The sequence below is a fragment of the Lepisosteus oculatus genome, chromosome 22, assembly GCF_040954835.1.
Source record: "Lepisosteus oculatus isolate fLepOcu1 chromosome 22, fLepOcu1.hap2, whole genome shotgun sequence".
In the NCBI taxonomy this organism is placed as follows: Eukaryota; Metazoa; Chordata; class Actinopteri; order Semionotiformes; family Lepisosteidae; genus Lepisosteus; species Lepisosteus oculatus.
The window spans coordinates 9,658,140-9,674,740 of NC_090717.1; the positions used below are offsets into that span (position 1 = coordinate 9,658,140).

The following is a 16,601-nucleotide window of genomic DNA, read 5'->3' on the forward strand; positions in this document are numbered from 1 at the left end:
GGTGGGTTTCATCGTTTGTGCTGTCTGTAGGGGCGCCATCTTCACGGAGCTGAACCAACGCAGGACTTAGGTTTACAAACCATTCAAAGAGTATGGAAACGGAAATTGCTTCTCTTTAATTCGTTTAGAGATGACAGACCAGATACATCCCTGGGAGTAAAGGATCACCCTTACGATGACACAAGCTGCTCAATCTTAGTCCCGAATATCGAAAACTACAAGAGGATACATGTATAAAAACATAACAGGAGGCACTTCTTCTACACAGTTGTATGTGTTTGGAACTGTCTTCCGTACAAAGAGGATAGGATAGCTAACAGCTAATAGGATAACAGGATAGCTGTTAGGAAACAAGTAGGCTGGTGCAAAGGACACTGATCCTGTTCTCTTCTTATACCCCTTTTATGTTAATATTATTATGCTTTTCCACAGACATACTACTCTAACAAAAATCTGCAGTGTTCTTATTTTGTATCGAAGAAACTGCCTCTTTCTGCCACAGCTGCGTCTGTAACGACCACTGTTCTCTGTTACAAGAGTTAGGCAAAGGAACTCGTAATAGGTTTATCCCATGCCGTTAAAAACAAGGGAGAAAGATCACACAACATCCAATCCAGGATAGGACGTGAAATCGGGTGAGCGCATGTGCTGCAGTGACTGATGGTTGTAATAACTCCGCCTTTAGCGTGTAGTGCGCCTGCGACGCAAATCTGCCATAAAGCGTTAGGACAAGTGCACGCAGGACAGTTCATTCACTGCTGCTTATTTCAGGTGGGATCCGCTACATATTCTTCTCGGCCAGACCTTTTACCGAACGCAAAGATGCCGATGTTCGTCGTGAGCACGAATGTCTCCAAAGACGCCATTCCTGCGTCCCTGTTGTCAGAAGCCACCCAGGAGCTGGCGAAGGCCATGGGGAAACCTGCGCAGGTAGGCGGCATCGTGCAAAAGAGACCCCATGGTGTAGCGGGTCCGAAAACGTCCGGTCCCGGGGGGCAGTTCTGATTTTCTCGGGGTCCCGGCGACCCTCCCCGGGAACCAGCCTCCTGTGTGATAACGGGATGGCCGGGACATGACTTTGCTGTTTCCAGTGAAATGTAGGTGAGCCTATGACGGAGTGAGTGTGGGGGAAAATAGTCATTATTTAAACGCTGCATAGGTTCTTCAACAAACCTGTCATCGATGAGCCCACGTGGGTAAATAAATCGGCAGCAGGGGCTCCCTTGACAGGGGATTGTGATTACTTGTAGCTCCGTTGTGCCGAACCGGCGCTCATTAATTATCCGGGTGATCATCACGCGTGTGCTGAATGCCTCTGCACGCACGGACACCCAGTATCTCAGGCATGACTGGTCGCATCTGTCCCGTTCAGGCGTCACTTCATTCAGTTGGACTATGTTCAGTTTTGCACTGATTTCAGTGGTAGTGACGACACCATTTTATGTGCATTTAATGTGGAAATCTAGTTCACTGCTCCCCTTTCTAGACTGTTCTACGTCCTACTAGGTTTCCTTTGCTTTTAAGATCTAAATGTCAGCAGCACTTCACAAAAGGCGGGGAATATTATGGCTGACAAATTGCAGAATTGCATTTACTGTGGAGTGTTTTAAGATGTTCTATTCGTTCTGGATTGTATTAAACGTAAAAGGGATTTACTTATGGGGACCGTTAGTATAAAAAATGTAAATGTTGGGAAAAACCGGACATCAGAGTATTTGCAGATAATATTAAGCTGTACATCAGAAACAGTTTCAGAAGTCTCTGAAGCCTTACCATCTTTGCCACATTTTGAAAGTTTGAGTTAAACCTGTATCTTTCACGTGTATCATGCAGTACATCGCTGTGCACATCAACGCGGACCAAACCATGATGTTTGGGGGGAAGTCGGACCCTTGTGCTCTGTGCTCCTTGCACAGTATTGGGAAGATAGGGGGGCAGCAGAACAAGCAGTACTCCAAGCTGCTGTGTGGACTCCTCACCAAACACCTGGGTATCTCCGGAGACAGGTACAGTACACCCACAGCGGGCCGTGAAACAAAAGTGCTGTTTTTGCAGCTCTGAGCAAGCACATGGGCTCTATGTATAACCTCTACCTAAACCTTTGTTGGACAGGGTTCAAACACAGCCTGCTGCACTACACCTAAAGCTTTCAAAAAGCATAGCAGTGTTGGGATATTTAGAGCACCTAGCATAAGTACTAGTTATTTTACTCACCATGACTAGAGCTGTAAGTATGCAAGAGAACAGCAAATCTCTCAACCTATATGAAGTTAGAGCTGTTGCTGGGTGGTTCTTTATGGGGGAGGAGAAGTGCATGATTTTAGGATGGTGGAGGTTTTTCCAAACATCCCACTGCATCAGTGGGAGATAAAATGTGAAATGTAAGTTACTTTGTTGATTTAAGATACTTGTCTGGTAATGATGTTGATACTACCTTAGCTTCTTACTGTTGTAATATTCTAAAGATATTTATAGCCATCTTACTGTTTCTGTCACATTCAGGATCTACGTTAACTTTGTTGACATGGAACCGCAGAACGTGGGATGGAACAGCTCAACCTTTGCCTGAAGGATCAGAATTTCCTGTAGCTTCCTCTCTATATCCCTTGCACTTTTACATTCTGGCACTTGCAACAAGAAATGTTTAGCAATCCCCATTACAGAACAAGATGAGTATGCTTCTCACGTTGCACTGTCTACATGCTTCAGCACTGTAATAAAGTTTTCCAAAACCCACCTGATTGCAAGTTGTGCATGTTTTTTTTTACACCGTACAAGAGCAATAGGTTGGTGTCTCACACTTAACCTGTACAGCGTACAAGGCACTCTATGTATAAACTGAATTGGTTTGGGTTAGAAGGGCCAGAGCCTTCAGGTTGGAATATGATCAAGGTTAGGGGTTGGCAAGTGTTTGGAGGCTAATAAGAGCAGGAAACACAGCAATCCTAACAAACAGGGTCTAAAGTACTGTGAGATCAAACAAGATACGAGTGAGCTCTCGTGAGCTCTACGAGTGTTTCAAGTCATCCTCAACTCAAGAGGTCTTGCTGTGCAAGCTGCCCTGATATTGCTACAGGAAACATGCGGTGACTGGCCCCCATTTTAAATACCTTCTGATGGCTATTTTTCACCACTATAATAAAAAAAATACTGAATATAGAATCAAAAGGTTTAATACAAACACATATAGGTTTAATAAAATAACACATACAAACATGTAAAATCTGTTGTAGAGATGGTTTGTTTCTATTTAAGAAAAAGTAAAATGTACAAGTTTATTAGAAGTCTAAAGATCTTTCTCAGCATTTTATTGTGTTTTGCAGTTTTCAGCTCCATCCTTCTGAGGAGCTAGTGACCACCAGTCTCCCTCACTGTTGGGCTCAGCTGTCGGGTTCACATCTGCAAAAGTGAAACAAAAAGTGCAATTTTAATGTCCATTTATGAAGAATTTTGAACAGTACATTTTTATAGTAGAGAACTTGCTCAATACATAATTAAGTTGTCACCCCCCCCCCCAAAACAACCATAATGCAAATATTTAGAGACCCACAAACAGCCTAGGTTTCCTTTTCAAAGTTGCCTGAAGGTCTTATTTCAGGATAGGATGTGAAAATAGATTTGGTGCATGTGATGTAAGATTCGAACAGGCACTACTTGTCCTAGCACAAAACTGAAATCCAATAAAAAATATCAATAATAGAGGCTGGATCAATAACTACAGTAGTTCCCAACCATATGTTTTAATAAAGCACAAACCACACACATATATATATATATCAAGTAACGCCAAGCTGGTTGGGCATAATGCACCTCACCGCTTAAAATGAGAAATTATTGCATCTGATTACTTCTAAATAGTAGATATTTAACTCCCTCAGTGCTCTTACAGATCATAAGGAGATAATCTCCCTCCTAGATGCAAAAATACTTTAAAAAGACAAAGCGAATGACCCTTTCACCAGAATGTGTGGCCACACCAAATTATTTTTGCTTAGTCTGATCCTTAGCAGAGACACTGCGTATCCCAACCTCGAAAGCATACATTTAAAACTTCATTCTGGGACTGGATCTTCACTCTGGGACTCGGAGGATCACGGTCCACCAGATTTTATAGGTTAACAGTTAACATCTCCAATGAACGAACTTAATCTAGACCAATTAAGCAAATAATGGATTAGAGTCATTAAAAGCCTAGGATGGAATGAAACCCAGAAGACTTGGCAGGCCACCAGCACCAGCAGTGGGCATCAGTGTATTAAAAGAAGGCTCAGGTGAACTCCCCATGCAAGTAGGTGGAATGAGACATCACTGTGCTAAAAGCCTTACAATCACTTCACCGCCCCAAGTGCTCAGAGCTAGGGACAAACATCGGTTACCCTTCGCTGGTTTACTATAATCATGCAAGCTGGCAGCTGCCACGGACGACTGTGGATGGTTTGCAATTTCTAACAGATACAAAATAACATTCATGCAAATGTCAGACTTCAATGGACGCAATATGTTGTACAAACATACATCAATAGGTCTTAAATGTAATGAACAAACCTGGGATTGTTCCTAAAGTGGAGTTGTCAAAAAATTGCTTTGGACAGGCGACGGACAAGGATCCCGACCGGGAGTCAAAGAATTTGCTCTTGGGCGAGTCCAGGATGAAGCCCTCAGAGGTGACCTGCCTTCTCTTAGTAGGCGTGCGTGGAGACACATTGGGCTGGTTATCACAGAGCGTCTCCATCTCGGACAAAGAGCCTTTCAGCCCCGACGTTTCCTTCAGTTTCCTTGCCCTTCCCTTCCATTTGGACGCCTCAGCCTGCAGACTGGACACCACACTGTCCAATTTAAGAAAGCGTTAGAAACATCACCACAGTTAAACTACCCTCTCTTCATTGTTCAAATTCCTTGGGAGACGGGAATAAAAAGTCTTTACTTTTTCTTGTCTGTTATTAGAACAATCCCATCTTGTTTTGTGTACATTTGTCCTATGTAATTAATATGAGGGAGTAATTATAGTTTCCTGATCTTATGACAGCTTGACTAACATGTCTCCTAATTTTAAGGACACCTGTCCCACAGGACATATGTATGAAACCTCAGGGTTCCTGTGCCTTAACCTCATGATCTGGAATAGTGGTATTCTGGGACCTGCTGCCTTCCATCTGCCCTTAATCACACCTATTCTGCTCTGCCGGTGAAACCACAAATTAGCCACTACCAGTTTAGTCTCCAAATATCCAGTGTCCTGTACGCCAAGTCCCCTGAGTGCAGTTTAATGCAACTTTAGCGTTGTGCACATTGGGGACAAAATGGAGAATCGCTGACTTACAAGAGCTGCTTTGCTGTCTGGCAAATATTTTCTTATTCCTAAATGTACTCTCGTCTTCTCTTTGTTCCACTCCAGGAGACTCTTAGCATAAGCTTACCTTTCCATTTGGCCAATTTTCTTTTTCTGCTGGTGGACTTCTGCTTCTAGCTTGGCTTTCTCAGCCTTGATCATGAGCATCATGGTACTTTGGACAATCCCACTTCCCCCACCACATGTGACTGGAGCCTTGGTATGGGGTTTTTCATCAGCGACAACTAGAAAAAACAAACCTTGCCATCATCTATCCACCCGTCACAAGATGGTAAACAATAAAAACTCTGAACTGTATTGTGTTCAAGAGAATATGCAGGTTCTGTAATGTTTCAGCTCTTCATTTAATGCCTTTAGTCAGCTCAAGTCTTCCTAAACTGCTGCAGACCAAGTCCAGGTCTGCTGTTTTATGGTTATATTTGTGCCTGTATTATTTTAATTATAAGGCTTACATGCAGCGGTCCTGCACTAAGTTCCAAAAAAAAGTTCAAAACCGGTGACTGTGTTTAGTAGATACCGGTAAACATTAACCTTTCAAACCTGGCAGTTTCTATTGACTATACAAATTCAACATGAAGTCATTGACATTTAAATGGATACAAGCAGGAAATGGTCATATACTAAATGTATCCACCTGATAGAGGTGTGGGTGGATTCTCTTTATACACATTCAATTCCCAGAAAGGAGTAGAACATAAGCTTAGTATTAGCTGTGAAAGTCCGCTCCAGGCTTGCTAAGTAAGTGGAAAATGTGCCCGTTTTTCTTAACATCTCACACGCACAGACGCCGATGCAGGGACGAGTTCGGGAAATGCTGACTTGTATCATATAGAATGCCTGGTAGAATCCCAGTTAGAAATGAAATCCATCTGACGATCCATTCGGCATACTGCGTCAAACCGTCACTTGTCCCCGGTTAAGTTTAAAGGTAGTTCTGTAATGGGAGCTGTACAAGCCTCTCCTCCCTGACAGAGTACTCACATGAGGCCTCTTGATCCTGCTGGGATTTCCGAAGAGTTTCCTTGAGCTTCCTGAGAGACTCATCTCGGTGCTCCAGGGCTGCCGTCATTGCAGCCACCCTAGATAAGCGGTATTTACAAGTGATTAATGTCATGAATCCATAGCCATGTATCTTTTTGGGAAGATTCTTATTCCTGGAATGGGTGGTAACAAAAGCTCAGAGCCTGCCCTAGTAGCACAGGGTTCAAAGTGGAGCTGGGCTGCAGACATGACACCAGTCCAGAGACGCCCATTAACCTAGCCAGCAGGTCTTTGGAAGCTGGGAGGGAACTGAGCCAGCTGGGGAAAGCTCTCGAAACGGGGGAGGAGACTGAACATCCCGCGCAGAAAACCCCTCAGGCCAGAACTGAACGCAACATGCAGCTCTGTGAGATAATGGCACTGACCAGCAAGCTACAGTACTGTGCCATCCCTGTGTGAAGTTTATACAAGCTTATTGAACCTATTACTGGTAATATTATTTCATATAACTAACCTAGCCAGAGCCACCAACGTTCAAATCCATGGACTGCACAAAACGAAAAATGTACTGGAAATATACAGTACGAAAATAGCAAGAATTAAGCAAAATCCAACAAACACAAGAAAAGGCCCATTGGGGTGGGGGGCAGTGAAGCGAAGAGGCCAGAGGGAGATGAGAGAAGATATCAGGACAAGCCGGGCGATTGCAGCGAAGTCCGGAGGGTGCCCTTACGTTTGCTCTTGTTTCTTCAACAGCCCCGTCCTTTCCATCTCCATTTTAACAAGTTTACTCCTCAGGGTTTCCAGCTCTTCTATATACGGAGACGCTCCTTTCTCTGCCTTTTTCTGAAAAGCAAAAATAAAATCATACTTGGCTCATTACACATTTACACTCCTGTTCCACACAATACCCCACTGGCCCCAGCGGGTCACCGCACAAGCAGGATTTGAATAAAACAATGGAAAACTCTGCGAGAATGATCAGCTGCTGGAATGGTCAGCAGTGCCTTTTCTTAATGCAATCTTTGGGAAGACACACCTCCAGCTCGCTCAGGCTGCGTCTCAAGGTCGAGATGGACTCATCTCTCTCCTTCACCTGGGCCACGAGCTTCTGCAGCTCCATCTGCATCCCGTCTGCGGCTCTCTTCCGATCTGCGGCTTTGGCTTCTGCGCCAGCCAGGGATCCCTCCAGCTTCTTTATTTTCAGCTGCATTGTCTGCCAAAACCCCGTAATGGAGGAAAAAAGATAGCTCACTCTTATTGAGACCCACCAAGGCAATGAAATGGGCGAGTAAAAAGCCGAGTCTTCATATAAGTTTAAACTCAAAGCTACAGTAAACAGCAAACATTCAGTATTTGAACTAAAAATCAAAAGGGTTTTAGACTAAAAAGGGCACAAAAACCAATACCACAATCTTCTAGAAGTCGTACCTTTATTTCCTTTTCACTCCCTTCAAGTCTTTCCAGCAGCAGGAGATTCTCCTGCAGCACTTCGGACCCTTTTTTGGGAGACCCATCGTCCAATTCCACCAGCAGAGTTTGACTCCTGTCCCTCTGCTCCTTTAGCTCTGCTGTTGACTTAGCAAGGAGGGCTTGGCATCTCTCCTTAATATCATAGTATTTTGCTTTTAGGCCCTACAAAAATAAAAGTGAAAAAAACGTCATTTTTTGTTGCATCTGAACTGAGGCTCACTCCCCACAGAAAACACCTCAACCAAAGACCCCAGAAGGATTTGTTTGAAAAAAGCAGCGGTTTTTTTACATGTCATGTAATTACATGTCAACAGCAGCCACACGTTTCTCAATTATGAAAAGCAAGCAAGAAGCAAAGGGTTTGGGGGCTAAAACAACAATTAGCAAATGGAAGGTTATTTGGTTATCTGGGGTCCTGTTTTGGAGCTTTACACAGATGGTCAGAGAGCCAGTCTGCCACACGTCAGAGAAGACTGCTCAGCCTACTGTGTTTACGCAAAGAGAAGCCTGCAACCTCTTTTTGTACTGGTTGTAACCAGAATAACCCCACCCAAAGTGCAACTCTGCAACCACTCCCCTCAAGAACAGCTATACTAAATTGTCCCTATCAAATCTAATCTGCCCGTCTTTCAAAGGTGAGAGGAAACCCACACAAACACTTGCAGAACATATAACCTCCACATAGATGCTCCAGGGTGGAATCATAAACAGGATGTTGGGCCTGTGAGGCAGCAGTGCTAACCACCATGCCTCTCCTTTTCTAAAGTACTTTGAGGCCAAAGACAAAAGTCACTTTATAAATATGGATACTAATTCATAGTGCTTGTGCACTTGTATCACCTTGAAATAGTGCTTGTTCACTTGTAATGCCTGTTCAAGTAAGATAAAAGATCACTTTATTGGCCATATACAATTTCTTGCATTAAGAATTTGTCTTTTCGCATACCCCAGCTTGCTCTCCATGAAATACACAGACAGGGAGAGAAGCTTGGGGTCAGAGAGTAGGGTCAGCCATTTATACGGCGCCCCTGCAGCAGTTGGGGTTAAGGGCCTTGCTCAGGGGCCCAACAGAGTAGGATTCCTCTACCGGCCGCGGGATTTGAACCGGCAACCTTCCAGCCACAGGCACAGATCCTTAGCCACAGTGCCACCACTCCGCCCCAGTGGATCTGGATAAGTTTAGAATAAAGCCCTTGAAAAAAGGCCTTTAGACTCCCTGAATACTAAATTCCAAAAAAAATTGATCAATTTACCTCTAAGACCTGTGTTGTTTGTTGAAGTTTCTCAGTCATCCTGGTATTCTCCTTCTGCAGGACCTGTTCCAGCTCTACAAACCCAGCTGTAGGGGCAGCACACAGCGCTTTCAGAGTCCTGTTGATTTCCTCCTGGATCGGATGCTCTTGTGCTCGACTGGTAGCGTGACAAGATAACCCATCTTCCAGCTCTGCCAAAATTTCAGTCATTTCCTTCATAAAAAAATGACAGTAATTTATATAAGTTATCGGATGAAATTCTATCTTCTTGACAATGCCCCCTGTCGATTTAAACAGAGGAAGTATACTTTCCGTCTCTACATTCCCTTCTTGGTTAAAAACGTAACATATTATGTCTGTGTGAAGGTAAGAGGTAAACATAATGCAGGTCATTGCAAGCATACCGATTTTCCCACACCTAAAGATCAGTCCAGGTCTTATGTGTGACCCACAGAACATGCTGCCCCCCACAGCAATTGCAAGTTGTGGCTAAGGTACTGATCCAAACCCTTCCACTGCCTACCTGCACCTGTCTCTGCCTCTCCTCCAGGAGATCTGACGCCCTCTGTGCTTGCTGGCTGACGTGTTCGGAGCTGCTGCCTGAGGCCCTCTGTATCCTCTGGATCAGCAGGTCATGAAGCTTGCGCTCTTCAAAGCTGGCAATGCTGTGCTGGAGAGCTGTCTCAAAGTGATCTTTGTGTATTTCAGCAATACTGGAGTACACACACTGGCAATGAAAGGGTTTTTTAATGGGCATCAGGAATTTTACAATCAAAAAGGCCCTTTGAAATGCAGTATTTTATTTGAAACCACATCTCTATATGCTTCAGGAATCTATTGACTTCTGTAACAATTGCAATCAGTCAATGAAAGTTATTCCTGTGCCTTTATCATAAATATACAAGTTTTATTTCGCTCAGAAATACACTGTAGAAAATTTGCTAAAGCATGTGAAACACTCATTGTAAGCAATTGCCCACCCCTACAGTGCACCACTGATATTCCTGAATATTAAACCCATGCAGTATTTTTATTTTTCCCATTAATTCGTTGATTTTACAGACAAAATTCAGCAGATTTTGTACATTTAATCCAAAGTCTAGTAAAATGAAACCTGTTAAATCAAGTGTTAATTGTATTGCCAATGTTAGTCTTTCACTAGGTATTATTAAAAAATTATTAAGGTATTATTCTATAATCGGAGTCTCCCTCCACTGTCTCATGCAAAGGAAACATAAAATACCTTTTTGTCTAATATTAGCCTTACAAGTCAAGACCCTTTAAGAGCAAGGCAGAATTAAATGCATGCTTGAAGGAAAAATAATATCAACTTACCGCTTGTTGTCTCAGACGAAGGACAAGATCTGTATTTATTTTACTGATGCCGGAATTTAGCTTTAGCATGGATTTGCTCTGCTCTGCAGGCAGGGAGGAGACAAACTGACGCACCAGCTTGCTCTGAGAGGTCGTGTCCTTATTTAGCAGAGCACTAATGTTCTTTGCACAGCTCTTAAACTGGTCAATCTGCAGCTGAAATCTCTTCAGACATTCCTGGGAAAGAGAAACAAGTCAGCAACAGCCACTCTTGCTTCTTTAAACTAAAATGCAGTCATGTGAAAGCAAGTAAACCAGAGGATGCAATAATGACCAATCTTGATTTAGTTGCTTGTCCAAAAATCATATTCACTTATATCTTGGAGTATTAGTAAACTCAATAATTTGGCAGGACATTACTGACACCCACATTGTAGGTATAGAAAGAAGTATACAGAAAGAAGTATGTGTGTGCTTTCGATTGCCATTTGGCAACAAAGAAAAGTCTTGCTTTACCTTTGACTGTTAACTCATTCCTACTAATCAGCCATGTAATAGATAATTGACACTAGTTAAATGTTCAAAAATTTAAGATGGCTGTTTTCAAGAAAGCAAGAAGCAGACCTAGGTTGGGAGCAAAATATGACACAGAAATTGGAAAAAGAAATAGATAAAGTAATTTTTCATCAGAGTCACATAATAGAACAGACACCTGATATTGTTCTTCTGATTCCTTAAGGCGCTGAGACTGCCTCTGGTCCTCACTGACAGACGCTTGTGACTGCAGCTCAAATTCGGCAATCAGCTGAAAAGAAAAATAATTCATTGATTCCAAAAAGAAAAATAATTAAAAATAATTCATGACAATTAATATGTGATATCTGCACAAAATAATCCCTAGACACCAAAGATGAGATGCAGTTAAATGGTAGTTTCCCCGTTTAAGCATTGCACTTATTTGAGGTCTCGGGCATGGGTGACTCACAGCCTGGTGTTTCTCAGTCTGGCTCTCGAGCTGCTCCCTGAGGTGCTCCAGGCTCCCCTGCAGCTGCTGCCTCTCCTGAGCCAGAGCGGCCACCTTGCCCTGCAGCTCTGCCAGGCTGCGGTCTCTCTCCTCCAGCGCGCGCTCCTGGCCCTGCACGAGCTGCTGGAACACGGACACCTGCCCACACCCGACAGCGGAAGGAAATCAGCACGTTTAAAAGAAGAAACTCCATGATACACCTGAGGCTGTTTTTGCGATGGGGAAAATAAAATGAACCAGAAAGCATACGGGTATATTTACATGTCTGTGCAAAAAATAAAAATGAGAAGATTTCACATTTCTCCTGTAATGATACCAATGCATAATTTATTAAGCTTGGTAACAACTGGGTTATGTTTTAACCACATTTTCATTGATCCTTATTAGAACCACTACTTGCAAAGCTGCTTTCTTGCTTTATGTTTTTTCTTCTATCAAGGCAGAATGACAGCAGCCTTTGCCTTTGTCTAGACTTATTTTCCTAAGTTTGTTACCTAGCATTCTCATCTGTGGGATTCTAAAAAACACAACTTGCCTTTGCAGACAGAGACTCTTGCATGGAGTTTAACTGGACTTCTTTATCTGCTACCAGGCCTTTGAGCTCCTCAGCTTCCTGCTCCTTCTTGTTCAGCTCACCCTGGACTTGGTGTAATTCTATCTGCAACTGGTGTGGAAAATGTAGTTTCCAAACAGGGTGGTTGAAAGTCTATAGTAACAGCTTTTTCTTTCCCAAAACTCCAACTACTGAATTAAATCATTTCAGCCACCCAGCTCCTAACCTAGCACTGGAAAATATTCGATAAATATTCAAATCCAAATCTTCAACATTTCTTGGGAACTGGCCGAAATGATTCACCTTAAACTGGTCACTGGTCACTGACATATTTGGAGATTGTAAAACTGTTATACAATGAAAAAAGAAGAAAACATACTTTGGATACAGCATCTTCCAGTGAGTTGAGCTGGCTCTTCTCAGCCCGGACTGACTCCAGGGTTTCCTGCAGCTGCTCTCTCTCCTGAGTGAGGGAGGTGATGTGGGTCCTCAGCTCCTGCAGGTCAGACTCGGTTCTCTGAGTCGAGTCTCTCTTCTCCAACAGGAGAGAATCTCGCTCGCTGTTCACCAACTGCAGCTGCTCACTCAACTCATTCACCTGCAGGTGTAAAAATATTGTTTAAGTGTACTGCCACATAAAAAATTAAGGATTTTTCCTATCCAAATCAATTAAGTAATCTGCAAAGCTGAGAACAATGCACACCTTGAGGTCCAGTTGAGTTTCTCTCTTAGTTCTCTGAGTCTTGAGGTCAGAGATCAGCTCCTGCTGAGTTCTCAGCTCATCCTGAGCACGGCAAAGTTCAGCTTGAGTCTCTACAGCCTGTAGAGAGAAACCAGGTTTTCTTACAACAATTTTTAAACGTGTGGGTTTTAGTTCTATGTTAAGATTTGTATTCAAGTTCCTTGCATTAACCCATAATAATCACAATGCTATTCAGTTAAGCTAAATGTCAAACTCTCACCACCGATATATTCTCCTCCAGGTCAGCCTTCAGCTGACTCTTCTCAGCCCGGACTGACTCCAGGGTTTCCTGCAGCTGCTCTCTCTCCTGAGTGAGGGAGGTGATGTGGGTCCTCAGCTCCTCCAGTTCAGCCCCGGTTCTCCGAGTTGAGTTTCTGCTCTCGGACAGGAGAGTGTCATGCTGACTGCTCATCAACTTCAGTTCCTCATTCAATTTATTTATCTGTTGAGAACAAGGTAAGGACTAATTTTAGGGAAATCTTAGAAACAGCTTTGTTTTTTGTAACTTTTAAAACCACTCTCATTCATTGAATAGATTTGAGGAATTTCAGAAAATTCGCACACATTGGACGAAGAGCAATCTAACTGGAAGTCGGTTTCGCTTTGAGACAATGTTTCAGTTCAGTGACAAAGACTGGCCCATGTCGTAGCAGTGGTGTGAAGGTGGAGTGAATTTATCATTTCAAGTGACCTAATCTATAATATTGTGGATAAAACTTCTCGACCTCTTTAGTAAACGTCGAGACAAGGAGTTCCCCGTTCAGTTCCCGAAGACAGACCCCTTTATGTACCTTTAAATTGGCAATTGATTAAAGCAGATTTCACTTTTCAGACTAAAAAATTTGAAAAGGCCATAAAGATCAAATCTGGGATGAAACCCAGAAGACTCTCTGGCCCTCAAAGGCTGGAGACCTCCACCCTCAATTAAAAGTACTTAATGTTCCACGGGAAGCAATACAAGTCTTAAAAGCCCTCACCATCTCAACATCTTCCTCTTCATAATGGAAAAGGAGTTCAAGGCTCCTACCTTCTCCTCCAGCTCGGCCTGCAGCTGGCTCTTCTCCGCCCGGACTGACTCCAGGGTTTCCTGCAGCTGCTCTCTCTCCTGCGTGAGGGAGGTGATGTGGGTCCTCAGCTCCTCTAGTTCTGCCTCAGTTCTCCGAGTCGAATCCCTCTTCTCAGACAGGAGTGTCTCGCTCTCACTGCTCACCAACTTCAGCTGCTCACTCAACTCATTCACCTGATTGAAAATTTATCAGGCATTAACTTCAAAATATGTTCAAAACAGCTTACAGCCATTTTGTCTTTCAGCACCTGTGCCTCCAAAGTGCCTTAGCGGTAGAAGACATCAAAACTAACCTGCTGCTCCAGTTGAGTTTCTCTCTCCTCCCTCTGGGTCTTCAGGTCAGAGATGAGCTGCTGCTGCTGTCTGAGCTCTTCCTGGGTCTCCACCATCTGTGAAGGCGAAACGAATTTTACTTTCCTCAGGTGTCACAGATTTAAAGACGGCAGCGCAGAAACATTCTTTTTCTACAACCACCAAAGTAGATAGAAATTATAACACTGTAAGGCACTTAAATTATAAGCTAATAATTTATTTTAAGTTGGTTAAATCTTGATTTTCAGCTCCTCATAATAGCACAATTACCCACAACTCGTACCTTCTCCTCCAGCTCGGCCTTCAGCTGACTCTTCTCCGCCCGGACTGACTCCAGGATTTCCTGCAGTTGCTCTCTCTCCTGAGTGAGGGAGGCGATGTGGGACCTCATCTCCTCCAGTTCTGCCTCTGGTCTGTGACCAGAGTCTCTCCTCTCGGACGGGAGAGAGTCTCTCTCACTGCTCACCAGCTTCAGCTTCTCACTCAACTCTGTTATCTGTAAAAAAGGAGGGTCAGACAGATTCGGGGGGAAAAGCTTTACAATTTTCCTTCTCCCATCTTACAATCCCCCCATGTCAAGGAAGTCTAAACGAACCTGCTGTTGCAGCCATGCTTCCTTCTCCGCAGTCTGGATCTTAAGGTCCGTCATCAGCTGCTGCTGCTGTCTGAGTTCTTCTTGAGTTTCAACAGACTGTGAAAGACAGTAAGTGATTCTACCAAGCGAAATTTTAAAAGTGACAGTAAACCTTTTGATGCATATTTTCCTAATATATGACTTCCAGTGACAAAGGATTTCAAAACACACTCGAAATCGAAAGCTTGTGAAAGCAGAAAGTTCCACAGCAGCGAAGGTAAAGGGGGATCCATATTTTGTTTGCAAATATTGCATGCTTGAAGTGGTTCTTCATATACCGTTTAGATTAATTAAGGGCATGTTTCTATACAGTAATCAAAAACAAACCACCATGCTGTAGTCAACCTCAACTGCACTTAGAGAACCTACCTGCATTTGGCCAAAGCTCTTTAACACAATTGTTCACCCTGATGGTTTTCAGTTCACCACATAATGGCAAAAAGCACAAGCTCTCACCATCTCAACATTCTCCTCCAGGTCGGCCTTGAGCTGCTGCTTCTCGGCCCGGACTGACTCCAGGATTTCCTGCAGCTGGTCTCTCTCCTCTGCGAGTGAAGCAATGTGCCTCCTCAGCTCCTCCACTTCAACAGCGGACATCTGAGCAGAGTCTGTTCTCTCCGATAGGAAGGCATCACGCTCGCTGGTCACCAGCTTCAGCCGCTCATTCAACTCCTTCAGCTGTCAGAAGGGTCAGGCATTGATTGTGTAAGTAACTCTGTAGTTTATGTCCTCTTGCTTATTCTAAAAAAAAATATGTAATGGTCAGAGTATGCCAAACTCACCTGCTGTTCCAGCTGTGTTAACTGCTCTGCACTCTGGGACCTGAAGTCAGCCATCAGTTGCTGCTGCTTTTGCAGCTCTGCTTGGCTCTCAACAGCCTAAGAAAAGAAAACAAGGAATTATCCGATTAGTCAACATTAACAAGAAAATTCCTCATTCACATGGACTCCCGAGTGGCTAAAGTAAAAGTATGTGATAGGATCACAAGTTGAGCCTTATGGCCAGACACTGCTAGGTCACATCACCAGCTGTGACTTGGGTTTCAAAAGGGACTGTGCAGGATAGGGCAGGACTACAAGGCTCTTCATGTATCTGATCTCTACAACTTGCAGTTGCAGGGGATGTAGTGTTCCTCCAACCAGTGGTCACTCTTAGGCATTGCGATGCTTGCAATGTGTTAACTTTGAATTGCTCTGCATATAGGCATATAGTAACTGCATGTATTATTCACTTCCAAACAGTTACGGAAGGAAGTCTTAAAAAATGCAATTCCAAATTGGGTGAGCACAAAATTGTTAATTTCAAATGATAAAAACAGATTACATATGTTAAAAATTAGGTTTGAGGTTGAAAATGTCTGTCCTCATATGCAACAGGATAAGAAAATAAGTTGAACACTAGAATGCAAAATGAATGGAAATTCTTGAATCTTCAATTAACATAATATATCCTAAAATGAAAGATTTAAAGGTTTCCTTACTTTGCAATATTTTAGAACATGCAATAAACTGGGGTCCCAAGAGAAGCCAAAAAACGTGTTAATCCTCACCATCTCAACATTCTCCTCCAGCTCGGCCTGTAGCCGACTCTTCTCAGCCCGAACTGACTCCAGGGTTTCCTGCAGCTGCTCTCTCTCCTGAGTGAGGGAGGTGATGTGGGACCTCATCTCCTCCAGCTCAGCCTCTGGTCTGTGAGCAGAGTCTCTCCTCTCAGACAGGAGAGAGTCTCTCTCACTGCTCACTAGTCTGAGTTGCTCATTCAAGTCTCTCAACTGTAGAGAAGGTTAGGAAAATGGCATTTTAAGGCATTAATCAAGAGTTGTGTTCCATTACTCGATTCCTCTCAGTCAACACCGGCATCAGCTTTTCACTCAGTTCCTTTATCTGTAGGAGTGGGCAA

General features: G+C 43.4%; 2 protein-coding genes across 7 annotated transcripts in view; one reads left to right on the forward strand and one right to left on the reverse strand.

Annotated features, from left to right (window-relative positions):
* Positions 1-683: 683 nt before the first annotated feature.
* On the forward strand, positions 684-2,741 carry mif (macrophage migration inhibitory factor). The gene is made up of 3 exons (XM_006640257.3): positions 684-930; positions 1,834-2,006; positions 2,503-2,741. The coding sequence occupies exons 1-3, from the start codon at positions 823-825 to the stop codon at positions 2,567-2,569; spliced, it is 348 nt and encodes a 115-aa protein (XP_006640320.1). The 5' UTR covers positions 684-822; the 3' UTR covers positions 2,570-2,741.
* Positions 2,742-3,170: 429 nt separating this feature from the next.
* The window catches only part of cenpe (centromere protein E), a 30,208-nt gene continuing 16,777 nt past the window's right edge, over positions 3,171-16,601 (reverse strand). For 4 of the 6 annotated variants that reach the window (XM_069182273.1, XM_069182271.1, XM_069182272.1 and 1 more), the window contains 23 exons: positions 16,252-16,473; positions 15,485-15,580; positions 15,159-15,380; positions 14,664-14,759; positions 14,352-14,564; positions 14,050-14,145; positions 13,718-13,930; positions 12,911-13,132; positions 12,652-12,768; positions 12,328-12,546; positions 11,931-12,059; positions 11,357-11,533; positions 11,084-11,176; positions 10,393-10,608; positions 9,581-9,784; positions 9,058-9,270; positions 7,763-7,966; positions 7,371-7,547; positions 7,065-7,177; positions 6,332-6,429; positions 5,418-5,574; positions 4,546-4,826; positions 3,171-3,399 (listed from right to left, as the gene is read on the reverse strand). In XM_069182273.1, the coding sequence (XP_069038374.1) occupies positions 3,308-3,399; positions 4,546-4,826; positions 5,418-5,574; positions 6,332-6,429; positions 7,065-7,177; positions 7,371-7,547; positions 7,763-7,966; positions 9,058-9,270; positions 9,581-9,784; positions 10,393-10,608; positions 11,084-11,176; positions 11,357-11,533; positions 11,931-12,059; positions 12,328-12,546; positions 12,652-12,768; positions 12,911-13,132; positions 13,718-13,930; positions 14,050-14,145; positions 14,352-14,564; positions 14,664-14,759; positions 15,159-15,380; positions 15,485-15,580; positions 16,252-16,473 (3,870 nt within the window). In that variant the 3' untranslated portion in view covers positions 3,171-3,307. The remainder of the gene's footprint in view (positions 3,400-4,545; positions 4,827-5,417; positions 5,575-6,331; positions 6,430-7,064; positions 7,178-7,370; positions 7,548-7,762; positions 7,967-9,057; positions 9,271-9,580; positions 9,785-10,392; positions 10,609-11,083; positions 11,177-11,356; positions 11,534-11,930; positions 12,060-12,327; positions 12,547-12,651; positions 12,769-12,910; positions 13,133-13,717; positions 13,931-14,049; positions 14,146-14,351; positions 14,565-14,663; positions 14,760-15,158; positions 15,381-15,484; positions 15,581-16,251; positions 16,474-16,601) is intronic. The other 2 variants (XM_069182274.1, XM_069182275.1) reach the window with 2 other exon arrangements.